The sequence below is a fragment of the Rhopalosiphum padi genome, chromosome 4, assembly GCF_020882245.1.
Source record: "Rhopalosiphum padi isolate XX-2018 chromosome 4, ASM2088224v1, whole genome shotgun sequence".
Taxonomy (NCBI): domain Eukaryota; kingdom Metazoa; phylum Arthropoda; class Insecta; order Hemiptera; family Aphididae; genus Rhopalosiphum; species Rhopalosiphum padi.
The window spans coordinates 27633244-27650702 of NC_083600.1; the positions used below are offsets into that span (position 1 = coordinate 27633244).

Sequence of the window (17459 nt, forward strand, 5' to 3'; positions counted from 1 at the left end):
AAATTTACCAAAAATAAATATTGAATTTTTTTTAAAAATTTTTTTTACAGTGTCTGGACACCCCCCCCCCCCCCAAATACGTCATTGGTTGGAACAAACATTTCTTAGAATAAAATATAAATGATTGTCGGAACAAATGTGAATTTTGAACATTAATTCAATTTGAACAAACTGACTTTGGAACAACTATTGTGTGGAACAAAAGGTAGTGTCCTATTCCATTAAGTATTAATCCATTCGTATCATTCGTACAGTCGTACTCATTATCACCACTCATCGACTCGTATTGTCGTATTATTCATTATTATTATTATTGCCGAAGTAATAATAAGGTATTTAGCGTTAGTGAAAAAAAAAAGTAAAATAAATAATAATAATAATTTTCTCTACGGTAGTACTGTTGCCAAAACCTATTAGTTTTAGTTATTGTGCGATATTTCTGTCGACAAACAATAGAATTCTGCACCGTGTTCTTGTTTGAGTAACCTAATCGTTTTTCAATTTGTATTCAGAAAGAAATAGGTACATTTTATTATTTGTTCGCCGTACTACGATTAATTAATTCACAGGGCGTAACACTAACGTTAACTTACGATTTTTGTTTAGGAATGTCCGACGGAGACGTAGTCAAAGACGGCGTGGATAAGTTGGCGATTCACGACGACGACGAAATCGAATCCAATTACAAGCCGCCGCCGGAAAAAACTATTGAAGAACTCTTGAATGCTGACAAAGAGGATGCGAGTTTGCAGAAATACAAGGAAAAATTACTGGGCGATGCTAACAGTGGAAAAATCATTTTTGGTAATTATTAACAATTTTTAGGAAGTTTATTGTACCTAAATGATAATGCATTACAGTAAAACATTGTATGAAATAAAAAAAAAAAATATTCAGTAATATTTCACTATAACTTCTTTTATGACTATTTAATTTTCAGATTCATATTTTAATCTAGGTTATACTATTTATAAATAAGTTTATTCTTATTACCAATACATTTATGTTTTCTTTAAAACAAATTAAATTATTGTTACAATTACAAATAGATAAGAAACTTCAATAGGTACCAATATATTAAGTATTTTTGTATCGCTATACCTTATTAATTAAACTTAACTATAGTTTAATTAATTTAAAAAATAGGATTTGTAAATGTATGAGTTAGTTATATTACATATACAATATTATAAATAGATTTAATTCAATTTAATAATGCAATTTATGTTTCAATAATCAGTTTTTAATTATTAATGTAAATATGTAATAAAAGTTATATAACAAGTTATAGATTTACTACAAATTTAATCCTGCATTATTTGTGTGGTTTTTATCACGTGATTGATCGCAAAAGTCCTATCAGTATTTTTTTATTTAAGAATTTATCATTTAGTTAATAAAGCTGTGTAATCCATGCTACTAATAAAGGGTTAATAAGTTGAATATTCTGAGTAAATTATATTTTTTTTCTAGATGAAAATAATCCAAACAAAGTGATTGTCAAGAAATTAGCTTTATGTGTTGCTGATAGACCAGACATGGAACTTGATTTGTCTGGCGATTTAACAAATTTAAAAAAACAGGTTACTATTTTGTTTTACATTTTAAAGCCTATTTATAGTTTATTAAAAATATAATTAAATTTTAGGTGTTCATTATAAAAGAAGGAATATCATATAAAATTAGAATAGATTTTATAGTACAACGAGAAATTGTTCATGGTCTCAAGTATGTTCAAAAGACTTATCGTCTTGGTGTACCAGGTAATGTTATTTACTTGCAATAATTGTATTTAATATATTATGATTAACCAATTAGGCCCTAATTGATTATTCAAAAGTTTTTGAAAAGTCACTTTACAAACTTTGGAAGTTTTCTGTCAACATTAGTTTAATGTACTTGTTAGTCAATAGAAAGTAAAGGCAAAATCAAAATAAATACCTCATTTAATTTCCAAAAAAAAATGTCATTTGCGAGCCAAATCAATATCATGGATCCATGGGCCACATTGTGACCTGTTATATTTTATATACCAAACAAATAATACAAGTTTTATAAAGGCCCAGCTATAAATTCATGATTTAAGATTTAAGTATTTATTTAAGGCAATTTTTTTTGTTTTGCTGCAAAATAGTTTGAGGTAAACTAGTCGATATTTTTGTTAATAATACACGCAGTTGATAATATGGTTACTTACTTTTAGTGGACAAAATGACTCATATGGTTGGATCATATCCACCCAAAATGGAAATACAGAGTTATACAACACCAGCTGAAGATGCTCCTAGTGGCATGATGGCACGTGGTTCATACACAGTTCATTCTCTATTTACGGATGATGACAAAAAGGAACATTTAAAATGGGAATGGGTATTCGAGATTAAAAAAGACTGGAAGGACAATTAATTTACAGGGAATTTAAATTATCAGTTACAAATTTATAACAATTTAATTACACACACAAATGCTATAAATTTAATAAGTTTATTTTCATTCAAATCTTTTTTTTAGATTTATAGATAATTTTAATTTTAATAAGCCAATTCAGTTTATTTATCGTATTACTATTATTATTTTTGTAATCTTCAATAATTGAATATTGCATGGTCATTTAAAAATATATAAATTTGTAATTTTTATATATGTATAATATTTTATTTAGACTACTTATTATGGTGCCAAAGTTTTAATTCGATCAAATTCTTTCTACCTTCTCAGGTCTCTTTAAAGTTTTGCAAAAAATTATGTTTACTTAATATTTTTAGGGACCATGGAATTTTTATCGAACAATACATTTTAGATTTAATTATTTTAATTAACATCACTTAAAAGTTAAATATTGTATTTTTGTGAAAAAAAAAAAAATTTTTTTATTGTATTTTTTTATACCTCATCGTACATAATTATATTCATATTCAATTACAATAATAAGTTTTTAAGTGTTATGTAATGTGGATCAAATAATAAATCATTATTCAAATATAAACATTTTTATTGTTTTCAATTGCAAGCTAATACTAGTTATAAATACAAATTGTGATTTCATTGTTTCTGAAAATAGATAAAATTATAGATGGAAGAATGTAATTTCTAGACATCTTGTTTTAAATTTCTTCTACTATGAATATTAGTAAATTTAACTGGTTTTTATTCATCTTATTATTAAAATTATAAATATGTCCAAATTAATTTTATATAAAAAAGATTTATGTGTCATTGAAATTAAATAATTTATTATTAGTGACGACGTCTATCTCGATCTCTTCTATCATGTTTGTGGGTTCGACTCCGACTACGACTACGTGAACGATGTCTACTGTGACGACTACGGGACCTGCTAATATATAAACAAATCACTAATAAAATAATGCCATAATTTTAATAATATTAAAAATATTACCTAGATCGTCGGTGACGTTCATTTCGATCTCCACTTCTAGACCGATGACTTCTTTTATCATCTCTCTTATAACGCTCTTGTTCATCAAATTTACGCCGAGCTTCATGTCTTTCTTCATAATTTTTCTATTTTAAAGAATTCGAATATATTATTTTTTTTTTTAAGTTTTTTAATTATTAATTGTCAGTCTTACTTCAAGTTCTGATAGTTTTTCTCTTATTTTGATAAATCCTAAATGTAATTTTCCTCCAAAATGATCAGCTAATCTTCGATCGTTATCATGAATACCTAAATAAGCTGAACATACATCACACACCCTTAATTTTTGCTGTTGATAACTGCTTACAGGCATTGAATTTCTGTAAGTATCTTCTGCTTCTGATTTTTTTTTACGTAAATCTTCAATCTTTAATTAAAAAATAATAAATATATTTATGCATTTATTATATAAAAATGTAATATCCAACATACTTCTCCCATCAACTTGAGACTTTCATCCACTAAACCTTGGGCACCTAATTCTTCAGCTTTGGCCAATGTTTGTCCTATTTTTTCAGCTAACTCATGAACAGCATTGGCTTTTTCGGCTACTTCAGCAGTAAGCTCTTCCTGAGTTTCCAATAGTCGTTTTCGAGCGGCTTCAGTTCTTCTGTCACAATCACTAATAAATGCTTGTAAATGTTCAGTAGCCTAGGAAAAAATGAAAATCAGTTATTGCTAATTGGTATATATATTTTTTTATTAAGTCATAAATGATTCCATCAACTTACATCTACATCATAATAGTGATCAAACTTTTGTTGAGCTTTTTCGAAATCTGCTCTTAATGCATTATCATGTATTTTTGGACACTCACCAATGTCCATGCGCTGAAATAATATAAAAGTTCAATAATACAACACGTCAAATAAATTAATATGGAAATTAAGGATTTACATGGAATAGGTTGACCTGGAAACACGAAAATATACACAATATAGGGAAAATAGCATTATATAGTGACTTACGTATCGAGTACTTAACCTCAAAACTTACACTTGCTCACTCTAAGAAGATACATGGCCTGAATGAATTGTGTTAAATAAATATAAATAATATAACATAACATTAAGCAACAAAATATAATTAATGTATTGTAACAGATAGCTCTGTCGTTGTCTCAAAATTGTTTGACTTACAGACAGACGACCATTTACAATTTGCTCACCGACATTGAAGCATTGATGGCGAGCATCTTCCCCATCTTTGTATCATTGTCTTGAAACGAATCAAAACTCAATTCGTTTTTGACTATTCCTAGAGAGGGTGACAATAATCAGGATTAAGAGTAAAACATTCGCATTCAAATAGACGTAATAAACTGAGTTGATGTACGTACTGTCTTCGATGAAGTTACATTTTCAGAATAATTATGGTAGATAATACCAATTGGTAACTTAGAGATAATTATTAACTACTCACAAAAGATTTGTCGATATCATGGTAGACTTTGTAGGTAAGTTCTTTTTAAGAATAGTGAACAATATAGAAATAAAAGAAAATATACCCTATTACTAGTTAAAAAAAAATTACATAAGGACTATGAATGAATTCCATAAGTTTTTATTTTTATATTTTAACAAATGAAAAATTATTGTTAAAATGTTTTATATATAATAGAATGTCTAATTAAAATTTAAATATTTTACTGGTAAATATAATATTATATTTATAAAGAAAATTTTTTTAATATTTTAATTTATTATTTATTACTAGGAAGCAGATTTGTAGAACTATAGAATGTATATAATTGTAAAAGTATGTTTTAATTTTAAAACCACAACAACTAACTTATAGGTAATGATTTATATGCAGTGTAAATGTATAAATCATACACAAAATAAAAAATAACAATCACAAAAAAAAAAAAATAGTTATTTCTTATTATTTTATCTTAAGAGGATGTTATATCTGATTTAACAGTCTTAAAAGTGCGTAACATAGTAAATCTATGCTCAGCAGTATTTAGCATTGTTAGCTTTTATATTAGAATTGATAAACCTATTATGAAACTTAATGGTAAAAACTTTGTCTGTGTTAAATGTGGCTTTAAGATAATTCAATTTTAAAGACTTTTGGGTATATTAAATTGCAGTTTAAAAAGCTCATAACTTGCTTAAAAACCGTATTTATTATAAAAACTCTAAACATGAAGTATTAAACATTAAGTTTTATAATAGATCAATTTATTCTAATATTAAAACTAACAAAGCTAAACATGGAATTCTGAGCATAAATTTACTAAGTTATAAAATTGTATAATAAAGACAATAAATTCAGCATATCTGGGAAAACTAGTATTATATACCTAAATAAAATTATTTTAATGTTAAAAAAATATAATACCAAAATTAAAATAATAAGATAAATATGAGAAAGTTAAAGCAAAATTTTTTCTCCTTCATATTTTCAATCTCTAAGCTAATTTTTATGCATACTTTACATAATATACAATCAACCAGAATAAATATGTAATCACATACAAATCCACGCTCTATCATTTCATATTAAATATTAGGTATATAGTTATCTGCTTCCTAGCTATTACATTTTATTATTTTTAAATTAACAATTAAAAATTATCATAGAGAATATTAATAAAATATGATGGATGTTAGTCTAATTTTAACAATTTTAAATATAAGATGTAATATTATCTTAAAAATTAGTATTATTGGCACATAATAATAATATACTTAGCCCATATTATAGAGTTTGATTATTATCATTATTATTAGGTAATTATTTATTGATTTATTAATGAGAAAATATAAATTAACAAAATCTTAAATCCCATCAAACAACGAAATAAAACATTTTCGTTCTTAATTATGTCTTAAAGTTAATATTATTCAACTAACTCAATAATTATTATTTATTTACTTAAAAATTCTAAATTTATATAATATTAATAAAATATTGAGTAAAATTAGAAATGGTAAATTTTAATTAGCAATATTCTATATATTATTAACTACTTATATAATTGTAAGAATATTTCAACATATTCAAACAATTTTTTCCCCTAATAAAGAAAAAGTATACATAATTAAAACCCAAAAATTGTTTACTTACGTTTTTTCTTGGAAGTATTGTGTTAATTTATTATGACAACTTAATAATTAATATATAATATATACTATTATGTAGTATCAAGTTTGTACTTAAAACCAACACTACATATTATGTTAATAATAAGGTAATGAATATAATACAAATTAATTAACATATATACAAATACTCACAATAATAGATGATTTTTCAGACTTTGATAATACTATACCTACATGTTAGTTATGTATTATTTGTGTTTTAAATAAATTAGCTGTTGCCAAATTTTTAATCTGATTAAAGAGATAATGAATAATTAAAAATGATCTATCAATTTAAATCCAAGAAAAAAAAAATTAAAAATTTTATAAGTGAACCTAAGCCAATTTTAAATAAGTATTATATTTATTTTAATAGTTTACTCATAACATTATTATTTATTAGGTACCTAATAAGTTTATTTTGTTTACACCTGACCAGTATAAATTGAAACATTTAAAACACAATGTATTATCATTAATATTATACTTAATTCAAATTTGGATTGCAAAATTAATAATTCTATAGGTATTACACATTTATTTTATCATTTAACTGTTACTGTAAGCAAAAATTATAGAGGTTGATTATGGTAATATTTACTCAGTACAAACTTGTGCTTAGATATTTCAGTGCAATATATGTATAAAATACTATAAATGTAGATAATTTACAGTGGTAATTAAAAGAAAATATTATGTCTTATTCTAGAATCAAAACATTTTAAGAAAACAAGCATATTACATAAAATATTATTAAGTAGCATATGACCACAAACAATTTTTTTAGTATGAAATGTTTTATAAAAATATTTTACTAAAAAAAAATTAAAATAAGAAATCGATCAAAAATATCCATACTGATCAATGCTATTGGTAAATTATCTTATATATTGTAAATACCTAAAAATGATGTATATTCCAATAACATTATCAGAGTAGTTTAATAAACATAATTAAAAAATAAGTAATATTTTGTTTTATTTTCTATTTTTATTCAGTTAGTACTGGTAAAAAGTAATATTTAGGGTGATTTATTTAATAAAAATATATTGAAATTTGATATATTTTTGTCAATATGAACATATTTGGCCATTCCAAATTAACAATAATACATAAAAAAAAAAATAGTAATAATAATAAAATAATAAGTAGAAAGACATGCAATTAATTCTTATTTTACAAATGTTTTCATTTATTTATATATATTTAAAATGTTTTTAGTAGGTAATAATATTATTTGACTTAAGGTTTTAATTTGAGTACCGCAGGTACATAAAACGATTCTAGGATATTTTATCTTTATGTATAATATTATATATAATACATTTTAATTTCAATACAACAATAAATGTATTTAAAAAAATATTAATATGCAATTATTAACAAAAACTATTTATTTTATATTTTAAAATGATTATACTACATATCCATATATTACTGCATGTAGTATACATTATACAAAAAGGAAAAAAATTATCCTTTATGTATCAAAAAATGCTGTACTACAAAGATTAACTAGTATAAATTGTGAATTTGTAACAGCAAATTTTACTTGAGAGAAAACAAATATATTTATATAAACATCAGTTTTTGTGCGTTATTTAAACATATAAGTACCTATGTTCATGTTTATGAATTTATACTTTTTAGAAAAAATATTAGAATACTAATAAATATCATATTAATATTATGATTAATTTATGACCAAAATGACTTTTGTTACGCTTTCTCAGGGTTACAAAATGTATTTCATACATCCTAATAGGTAATATTTATATTTTAATTGAATAGGGAGTACAATATTAAGAGTACAAAAACGATCAATTGTTTAATATGAATTGGTAGAATAATAATATGTCTATACTTACGGTAGATGCCAATATGTCATGAGGACAGCAATACAATAAGAAACTTTTACAGACTTTTGGATCATTGAACTGCACTTGGTATCTACTTGTTTCCCCTGTAATAAAAAATATAACAATAGAAAGATTCAAATAATATATTAACATTTTTTACCGTTTCTGCCAGTGCCCATGAGCTGGTCTAACATGGCTCTCATTTGGTCGTGCGCAGACATGGTTGATGGGACGCCGTACCAGAGGTCTAGATTAGTATTTTAAATGGACAAATTATTTATAAACAGATATGTACGGGATACAGACTTAACAGGTGAATTAAATTGGTGCTGTAAATTAAGTGATAGAAATTGTAATTTTTACTGACAAATATAATAAATAATAAGACAGAAACAACGATACTCAGGAATTTAACGTGTTAACACAATTTAATTTGCTATTTTGTAATGGTAAATAATCATCAGAGAAATTTACACGAATGTTAAAAATGTTTGGCTTACAGTGTGACCAACGGACTCATAGCGTACTACAGTGTTGTACAATGCTAACCAAAAATGAGAAAGAGCGGGCGTTTAAAATATTTAAAATATTTTAAACAATAAAACGAAACATTCATAATTTCATTTCAATTTTCTATGGTATTATTAAATACCTACTAAATGTTAGGTATTTCACACAAATGAAAAATACATTTGTATTGTCATATTATGTTAGTAAGACGATGATGGCCTTCACTATTTGTTTCGCAAAATACTTGTTCTCAATGTTCCCATAGACCTATAAACGTGAAAAAAGTAGTTTGTGGAACAAATATTTTGTGGCACAATTTGTAGTGGTATAGACGATGGCACACGCGGGTGTGACCTTGACAGTTTGCGTCGTTAATGTTGTTAATATGTATTATTTTATTTCGAGTAAAAATTGTAATCATTTCTACTGTGAAATTTATCTCTCAATAACTGCTTATATATAAAATAATATTATATGTCTCTAAAGTTAAAAAATAGTTATGTTTTTAAGTTTTTTTACCAAACACCGGCCCATTGGGACATTTTAATAGACTTGTCTCCACACAGCTTTCGTACTTCCCATTTTCCTCAGCTCTCGTTAGTCCTAGACACATGATTTATACACCAAAATAAACTTGAAAAGTTCCTCTAGATGACCTAGTGCCAGTTTTTTTATATCTTTTTTTTTCTATTTTATATGATTTTTTAAAAAATTCGAAAATCTGGCACGAGGTCGTCTAGAGGAACGTCTCAGGTTTTTTTTGTTGTTTACATAATGTTTCTACGACTAACGAGAGCTGAGGAAAATGGTAAGTACGAAAGCATATTTTTACGGTCGAATTTCGCTACCAGAACGGCCACTTAAGTACCCGGTAAGATTTATTATTTAATTTTTAATATATTCAATATTTAACCTACAGTGCCCAAATCGAATTGGGCACTGCATACAATATCCGGACAATGTTAACTTATTCTAACTTTGCCCTTGAAAATATATATATTGTAATAATGTAATTGTAGCCCCCCTTCGAAATTTTTTTCTAGTTGCGCCACTGCTATAAATATGTAGGTTGTTTCAAAATTTCATACAGTTTTATATTCGTAAACTTTTTGAACGTTTGCAAAAATGGCATTCAATATACACATATCTGGACCAAAAATTATTATGCATAATAAAACAATAGCAGAAATGTTTGTAGATCAATTGAATAACAATAAAGGTCTTTTTGGTGTAAGATATTTGATATTGTACAATAGCACGCGTCACATACAGACATACAGTTCTTTACATACTTTTATAATATAATATATACCTATCATGTATTTTAGTATTTATATATATGTTTATCAAATCCATGTATACAGATCGACTGTTCAATTGGTAAAGAATACGGTTATCCAAAATTGAAAAAAGACGTTTTAGCAATGGCTACTGAATTTAAAAAACATGATCTTGGACACGGAGACGTCGTGATGATTACAGACTATGGCTCGTACGAAGGGCAAGTAGTTATGTTAGCTGGAATTTTAATCGGGTCAACTATAGCTGCATTGGATCACAGTTTAAGAAAAAGTAATAGTAATAATTTGATTTCGTAGAATATTATAGCTTGATTTGTTTCGTTTTATTTATCATTAACGATGTTTTATAGGTGTCTTGATAGCGACCATTGACGAGTCCAAGCCAAGCGTATTATTTTGTAATACGTTTAGTATAAGTACAATAACAGATGTTTTAAATAATATTACGCATCAACCGATATTGAAGATTTCTACTATGGTTCGTGACGGCTTTACCACCTATTCGAGTATCTTTGTTGCGGCGGAAGAAATTTCGTTTGTCCGTCCGATAAAATCAAAAAATCCAATTGGCCCATGTGCTATTATATATTCGAGTGGTACTACAGGAACTCCGAAAGGAATTTATTTGTCGGACGATGCTATAAAATCAACTTTAATAATGATCAAGCAGTGAGTGCTTAAATTAAATAATTCGGTCGATCAGTGCATGAGCTTAAAAAAAATATTGTTAAAATTTAATGCGGTTAGGTAATTTGGCATGATTATATTATGACTAAAAATGTTTTAAGGTCATTAATGGAAGAACCTATTGAAAACAAATTTATGATAACTTCTCCTATATTTTGGTACTCGGGAATTTTATTAATGATGCTCGGTATTCATTTTGGCAAACCAAGACTATTTTTCTCGACAAAACCAACCTCTGAACAAATACTTAGTTCAATACACAAATTTAAAGTAAACATTAAACACTATTATTTTTTCTTACTATACTATTATAAATATTAAATGACTGCTCATATTTTTTAAGTTACAATATATTTCATGTGTAAAATTAGGTTATAGATAACGCTAAATCAAATACATACTATATGTCTATACTCTCTCTCTCTCTCTATATATATACACTCATAATATAATAGTGCGTTATAAAATATATAATACCTATTATACCATATGATCTAGCTATGTTTATGTGATATAGCCAACATATTTTATGACTGGTGTAGCTGCAATCAATGAAATGATGTCCTGTCAAATGGAAAATGGTCACAAGTATAATATCCAGAGTTTAACGACATGCGTAGTAGGTGGGTCACCGATGCGAGCTGATTTACAAAAAACAGTGGTAAACAATTTACTGCGGGGAAGGATACCGATCAAACAACTGTACGGTACATCTGAGCAGGGTATAACAACCATTTGGCCGATGGATTCGGGTATAGGTACCGTTAGAGACGGATCTGTCGGAAGACCAGCAGCTGGTATAAAAATCAAAGTTAGTCGATTAAAAAAATTGTTTGTCGTAGTTATATTAATCAATATTTAATAATTATATTTTAAAAATCGTTTTTAGATTGTTAGCTTGGAAACTGGTGAATGTGTTGGCCCCAATACTGAAGGCGAAATTCATGTGAAATCGGTGTCCAATATGATGGGATATGTCAACGACATGAAAAAAACGATTTGTTCGTACGACGAGGACGGTTGGTTCAGAAGCGGTGATATTGGATACTATACGGACGATTGCTATTTGTTCATTGTCGGTCGGATTAAGGAGTTGATGATTTACAAGGGCCTGAGGGTATGATGAGATATTTGATTTCGAATTTCGTTCGAAACCCGTGTGATATTATTAACATCATCACACTATTACATAATATACTTAAATAATAATAATATAATATAATAATACATATTAAATGTTCATAGATCGTTCCGATCGACATAGAAACGGTTTTATTAAGTCATCCTGCCGTACTCGATGCCGGAGTGACGCGCAAATAAAGTGCTTACGGAGATTTGTTGATAGGAGTTGTCAAAGTCAATTCTGGTCAAAATGTCAAACCCGACGTACTCGTATCGTATGTCAATGGTAAGATTCTACAGTCATGGATAATATAATATGTACCGTCGAAATGTGTTTAGTTTCTTGTTGTCAAGATTTTGGTAAAATATTTTTCAGATAGAGTGAAAGACCATGAGAGACTGCGTGGTGGTATTATATTCGTAGACGATGTGCCTAGATCTCCCGCTGGTAAATTGAAACGAAAAGAACTTCTTAATCTCGTATAATAATTGTATTTGCATACAATTCATTATTATCAATAAAAAGAACATAACAGTATAATATGGATTTTTTTGTACACGGTCCACAGATGGTTAACGGTTTACGTATATACAATAATTAAATGAGAATAGGTAGTCCTGTACGATTATACGAATAATACGTTATTACTAAGCTGCAGTGCTCGAAATTTGAATTGGAAAACAATTAAAAAAATAAAAGGGCAAAAGTGTAAAAAAATGTTACTTAATTTTCTAAGTAATATTATATACTATAATTTATTTATATTACAATAAGTAGTTTGGTGGTAGTAAAAAAATAAGATAACTCGTTAAAAATTAAGCAACATTTAATCAAGATAAAAAAGCGGCATTTGCTTGCTTAGAATATTTCAGGGGTTAGGGAATCGGAATATTATGTTTTTTTAGCATAGTATCTTGGAGTATTTTATACATTTTGAGCATAAAATAATAATTAATTGCAATTAACACTGCAGAAACAGTGTAACTTAATTTTCTAAGTAATATTATATACTATAATTTATTTATATTACAATAAGTAGTTTATATATCTTTCGTATGATACAATATTATTTTTATTGGTTTTTAAATTATAACTAGGGCTTGGATTTTTATGTAAATATTGTAAATATATATTTTAACTGTGACAATGTGACATGATAAATTGATTTCGACAAATGATTAATTTGATTTAGTTTTACAAGGTTTTTTGATAAAATGAGCTTTATTTGATTTAATATATTTTTATGTCAAACTTGGAAAATAAATAGCGATAGCCGATAGAGAGACGGTATGGTACCTAACAACGCGGGTTACAACATGCCGGAAACAGCAATTTTCCGAGGGAGGTCATTTTTAATAGGTATGTTAATTAAGTTATATGTATAATTATATCTTATCCATTGAAAGTGATTATCACGAAACAATAAACAGTTATGTATAAAAAAATATTTACAAATTATCATGTCGACATAATATAAATTATAATAAATATAATATTATGTTATACTAGTTTCTATTCATTGCGTATGAGATATGCTTGACAATTTTTACCTAGGCAGTTATTTAGGTACTTGAATATTATGAATAATGATAATGATAAAGAATCTTATAAATTAAATTTATCTTTTCTGTTTGTCACTTCTTACAATATAATGTCTATAGGTAGTTCTTATAATATATTAGGCATCTATTTATTGATAAATCGATATACCATAATTATTAATTAATTAGTAATTATGTATCTTATTTGTTAGGTATTGTTGTGTAACTATGTAGGTTTTCTAGGTTCTTTAATTTAATCAATTGAGTAATTTTATATTTTATTTTATATCTTCTATATAATAACCTAAAAGATAAAAGTTTAACTACATTTCTGATATGAACAGGCTTATTTGTTATTATTATAGGTATACCTATATCAAACATTACAATACTTTTACCTTATTACCAAATTTTTTTCACAGATTTTTAATGAAAAACAATTACGTCTCTTATAAAATTGATATTATTTTAACTAATTAACTAACTTATTTTCAAGAATTTAGATTTTTTAATATCTATACAATTTATTATAATTAATGATAAGGCAGTTTACTAATCGCGCCTAAAATTCTTTTTTATATACCAATTGCGCTCTATACATTTTACAATACCTATAGGTATATCCTTATAAGGATAATGTATTAGTTATTTATAATAATTATTATATAATAAATGAAAATAGTTACTAACCTGCAATTTTTTTGTGAGTATTAAATATTAAATATTAATACATAATATAATAGAAATAATAAATTTTTTTTCACATTTTACAAGTTATCTTTTGATCGTCAATTATTCAAAATTAAATACCAGTTACATTACATTACAATTCGTTTCATAAAATTCTCGATACTGTTAAACAATGTATGATACCTAATTATTTTAACCAGTAATCAATTGATCAATAAATAAGTTTTAATTTTCAAGTATACATTGCATATGAATTGTGCAAGAGCAATTGGTCCATGCCCTATAATAACCTAATTAATAAGATTTTATCAGATGACCCATTGTTTAGGTATACATATAAAGGAGTTATGAAGACTTCTTAAATATTTTTCCCACTGCATGTAGAGTTCAGCTGTATAATTCGTGTAAGTATAACATACAATGTACGAACATAATAAGTATAAGCATAAGTTATTAAATATAGGTATGAGTGTATAACATATCTAAATACCTTAACAGTTAACTGGCTTAATCTTATAAAGTTATATGATATTTTAATATGAAGTTCAAATTTTCAATTCACATATAACTACTGATATGTAGAATGGAGGTTTTCAAAAAGCTTTGGATGCATTGTGTGTAAACTGTAAATATATAATAAAGTTGATATTTTATTATAATAAATGTATGTACAATTTCTTTTAGATTAAATATATCAATTCAAATTGGTAGTTATGACATTTTATAAGTATATATAAATATATATTTTTATAAATTAATATTGCATTATGTAATATTGCCAAATGCGTACCTAATTCATTAAAATATCATACAATTATACGTTAATAATAATAATATTATTAATTATTATTAATGATACGTCCCACATAGTAGATGTTTTTATCGACGTAATTTTTGATATTAGGATTTTTAGTTTTTACAATCAATTACAAAATATTACTATACAAAATGATTTTTTATTATAATATATACATATACATAATATATATATTATATATTTAAATGTATACTTATTATATAAAACTTATATTAATAAGTTAAAGTAAAAACAATAATACAAATACCTATAAAAGGTCACATACAATATTATTTATTCGATTGTTTGAGGATTGAGAATTATAATTATTATAAATGACTTTAATTCTTTAAACAAAATTTGTAAAAAAAAATTTATCGAAAAGTGGTTGAAATACTATTGTATTGAGCGTATGTTGCATGTTGTACATGTAATCAGTTTTTCAACGTCGTGCCAAAATGCGATGTGAAAAAGTGGTCACATGTTTATAATTTTTTATAATGTATATTGACAATAGTAATAAAAATAATAATAATAATAATAATAATTATAATAATGATAATAATTCTAGATCGTTTTGGCCTATTGATGATAATTGGTTTATTCGCTACCGTCGTCAATCCGACTGCTCCTGATTCCAGTCTTTCCCGTCCATGGATATATGTCTGGACATGGCTGACATGTTCGCATATACCTTACACCTGACTTGTGCCACAGGTTGCACACTTTTGGATTGTTGCACTTCTTCGGCCTCTCCTTTGAGATAATAATAATAAAAAATTTTAATAACACAATCTAATATTATAATTTATATTTCATATTATGCATCAAAAGATGATGATAGATGGTAATATATAAGTTCAAAGTAAATACCGAAGTCATGTATTAGAAGTCACAAAGTCAAGTATTAGCTAGGACGCAAACTTGCATGTTATAATTTATAGTTTATAGATACGTCGAATAGATTATTAATCGTTTTTTTACTATGCATAGAAATTAAAATACACGTTGAATATAGAATTTAGTCAAATCACCTAAGACTAAATATACCTAAATATTTAGTTAATGGTTTATTAAATAAATAATAAAGTGTTTCATGCTTACCGATAAGTCACAGTGGAATGGTGTGAACGACTGTAATCTTGAGATTGATGTGGGATCTCTCACCCATTGAATGGCTTGCCAATTGGTGACGATCCAAACTTCTGGCATGCTCACGATATTGTCTAAGAATTTGATGAAGCCCTCTTTATGGTGAGGTTGTGTAAACCAAGCCGCATGGTAAAACAATCCAAATGGAGCTCTATAACACGAAAATAATATTATGCATTTAATTTATAATATTATTTTGGTGGACTAACACTATGGTTTAATTTGATTAATAATAAATTATGGTGTTTTTATGATGTATAAAATATTTATTTAATTTCAATGTGGCATATTATAATGTAACAAATCAGCTAAAAATAAAATATATATTATGATTTATTTTAAACAATTTATAAACTATAAATTTATTATACCCATCGGACGAGTTTTGATTTAACTTAAGTAAAATAATAAATTGAAGTATTTTATATTCTGGTTCGTGATAAAATATTTGAGTTGATGTCTCCATGTCCTACATATCTACTCATTTAAAATAATATTCCAATTATCTAGTAGTTACAAACTTAAGAAAAAAAAATGTTAGCATGTTGATCTAATTATCCTCAAATAATTGTTTAGTATGATTAAACAATCAATTATTTGTTGTAATGAATTAAAAAGCTCGAGCTTAAACATAATATTATGAATATTTTAAATAATATATTATCTAATAAAAACAATAATCATAGAAACTTAAATACAGTTAAATTTAATATAAATATATGGAATAATTTATTTTGCCTAATTTATCTTTATTACCTACAATTAAAATTTAAAGGGTGAATGTTGATAGGGGGTAGTCGATTGGGCTACGGAGGCGTTTAAGCGGGCCTCATAGTTCATAGTTCTGCGCATAGAGTATCTATACTGACTATACTCAATGAGTAGTACTCATCTATGGTTTCATGCGCATCATGCACCGTCACTGTCACCGGTTCGAACCCGGCTACATATGGTAGATAATCATACGTATAATTATACCATGGGATAGATAACAGTTTAGAAAAAGAGATTTTTCTCTACCTCCTTAAACTGGATATGACTGAAACCTACAGTCGAACACACAAAAATTCGATGACACTCACGGTAAAAAAGCTATCCATATTAAAAAAGAACTATAATACGTATAACAGGTAAAAAAATAATACATAAATTATATTTTCATTTTCCACTATAATAAATTTCCGTTTGTAGACTTTAGTTATTATACAAATGATGTATAGGTAGAGTTGATAATTGTTTCTTCATTTAGTATAGGTACATTTTTTCAAA

General features: G+C 26.2%; 4 protein-coding genes across 12 annotated transcripts in view; 2 read left to right on the forward strand and 2 right to left on the reverse strand.

Moving 5' to 3' along the window:
• The first annotated feature begins 275 nt into the window (after window positions 1–275).
• LOC132928994 (rho GDP-dissociation inhibitor 1) lies at window positions 276–2986 on the forward strand. The gene is made up of 5 exons (XM_060993999.1): window positions 276–522; window positions 607–804; window positions 1474–1583; window positions 1649–1763; window positions 2204–2986. The coding sequence occupies exons 2-5, from the start codon at window positions 609–611 to the stop codon at window positions 2404–2406; spliced, it is 624 nt and encodes a 207-aa protein (XP_060849982.1). The 5' UTR covers window positions 276–522; window positions 607–608; the 3' UTR covers window positions 2407–2986.
• On the reverse strand, window positions 2972–8840 carry LOC132928993 (putative RNA-binding protein Luc7-like 1). 7 transcript variants are annotated; one of them, XM_060993992.1, is made up of 8 exons: window positions 8697–8840; window positions 8551–8637; window positions 8400–8494; window positions 4171–4269; window positions 3872–4090; window positions 3594–3806; window positions 3401–3525; window positions 2972–3337 (listed from the first exon to the last, which is right to left on the reverse strand). In XM_060993992.1, exons 2-8 carry the CDS (start codon window positions 8609–8611, stop codon window positions 3238–3240), a joined length of 912 nt encoding a protein of 303 aa, XP_060849975.1. In that variant the 5' UTR covers window positions 8612–8637; window positions 8697–8840; the 3' UTR covers window positions 2972–3237. The 7 variants fall into 7 exon arrangements, with proteins under 7 accessions (XP_060849975.1, XP_060849978.1, XP_060849979.1 ...); XM_060993995.1 differs by lacking the exon at window positions 8697–8840 and adding an exon at window positions 4608–4696 and having other exon boundaries at window positions 8551–8582; XM_060993996.1 differs by lacking the exon at window positions 8697–8840 and adding an exon at window positions 4608–4696 and having other exon boundaries at window positions 2972–3334; window positions 8551–8581.
• A 430-nt stretch (window positions 8841–9270) lies between these two features.
• Window positions 9271–12551, forward strand: LOC132930768 (uncharacterized). 2 transcript variants are annotated; one of them, XM_060996814.1, is made up of 8 exons: window positions 9271–9771; window positions 10265–10472; window positions 10552–10870; window positions 10990–11158; window positions 11406–11699; window positions 11778–12005; window positions 12134–12296; window positions 12387–12551. In XM_060996814.1, the coding sequence occupies exons 1-7, from the start codon at window positions 9706–9708 to the stop codon at window positions 12206–12208; spliced, it is 1359 nt and encodes a 452-aa protein (XP_060852797.1). In that variant the 5' UTR covers window positions 9271–9705; the 3' UTR covers window positions 12209–12296; window positions 12387–12551. The 2 variants fall into 2 exon arrangements, with proteins under 2 accessions (XP_060852797.1, XP_060852796.1); XM_060996813.1 differs by lacking the exon at window positions 9271–9771 and adding an exon at window positions 10007–10130.
• Window positions 12552–15178: 2627 nt separating this feature from the next.
• LOC132930987 (putative mediator of RNA polymerase II transcription subunit 26) overlaps window positions 15179–17459 on the reverse strand; it is a 46094-nt gene continuing 43813 nt past the window's right edge. For both annotated transcript variants that reach the window (XM_060997143.1, XM_060997144.1), the window contains 2 exons: window positions 16143–16341; window positions 15179–15794 (listed from right to left, as the gene is read on the reverse strand). In XM_060997143.1, the coding sequence (XP_060853126.1) occupies window positions 15639–15794; window positions 16143–16341 (355 nt within the window). In that variant the 3' untranslated portion in view covers window positions 15179–15638. The remainder of the gene's footprint in view (window positions 15795–16142; window positions 16342–17459) is intronic.

What these genes read in the sequence shown, in the direction of transcription:
- LOC132928994 (XM_060993999.1), top strand. Translation starts at nt 609, where the DNA reads ATGTCCGACGGAGACGTAGTCAAAGACGGCGTGGATAAGTTGGCGATT. An exon ending in CAGTGGAAAAATCATTTTTG is followed by an intron (nt 805 to 1,473) that starts GTAATTATTAAC and finishes TTTTTTTTCTAG; the next exon opens with ATGAAAATAATCCAAACAAA. An exon ending in TAACAAATTTAAAAAAACAG is followed by an intron (nt 1,584 to 1,648) that starts GTTACTATTTTG and finishes ATTAAATTTTAG; the next exon opens with GTGTTCATTATAAAAGAAGG.
- LOC132928993 (XM_060993992.1), bottom strand. Translation starts at nt 8,611, where the DNA reads ATGTCTGCGCACGACCAAATGAGAGCCATGTTAGACCAGCTCATGGGC. An exon ending in ATGACATATTGGCATCTACC is followed by an intron (nt 4,270 to 8,399) that starts GTAAGTATAGAC and finishes ATATTATTTCAG; the next exon opens with CGCATGGACATTGGTGAGTG. An exon ending in AAAAACTATCAGAACTTGAA is followed by an intron (nt 3,526 to 3,593) that starts GTAAGACTGACA and finishes TCTTTAAAATAG; the next exon opens with AAAAATTATGAAGAAAGACA.
- LOC132930768 (XM_060996813.1), top strand. Translation starts at nt 10,026, where the DNA reads ATGGCATTCAATATACACATATCTGGACCAAAAATTATTATGCATAAT. An exon ending in ACAATAAAGGTCTTTTTGGT is followed by an intron (nt 10,131 to 10,264) that starts GTAAGATATTTG and finishes CCATGTATACAG; the next exon opens with ATCGACTGTTCAATTGGTAA. An exon ending in GTTCAATACACAAATTTAAA is followed by an intron (nt 11,159 to 11,405) that starts GTAAACATTAAA and finishes TATGTGATATAG; the next exon opens with CCAACATATTTTATGACTGG.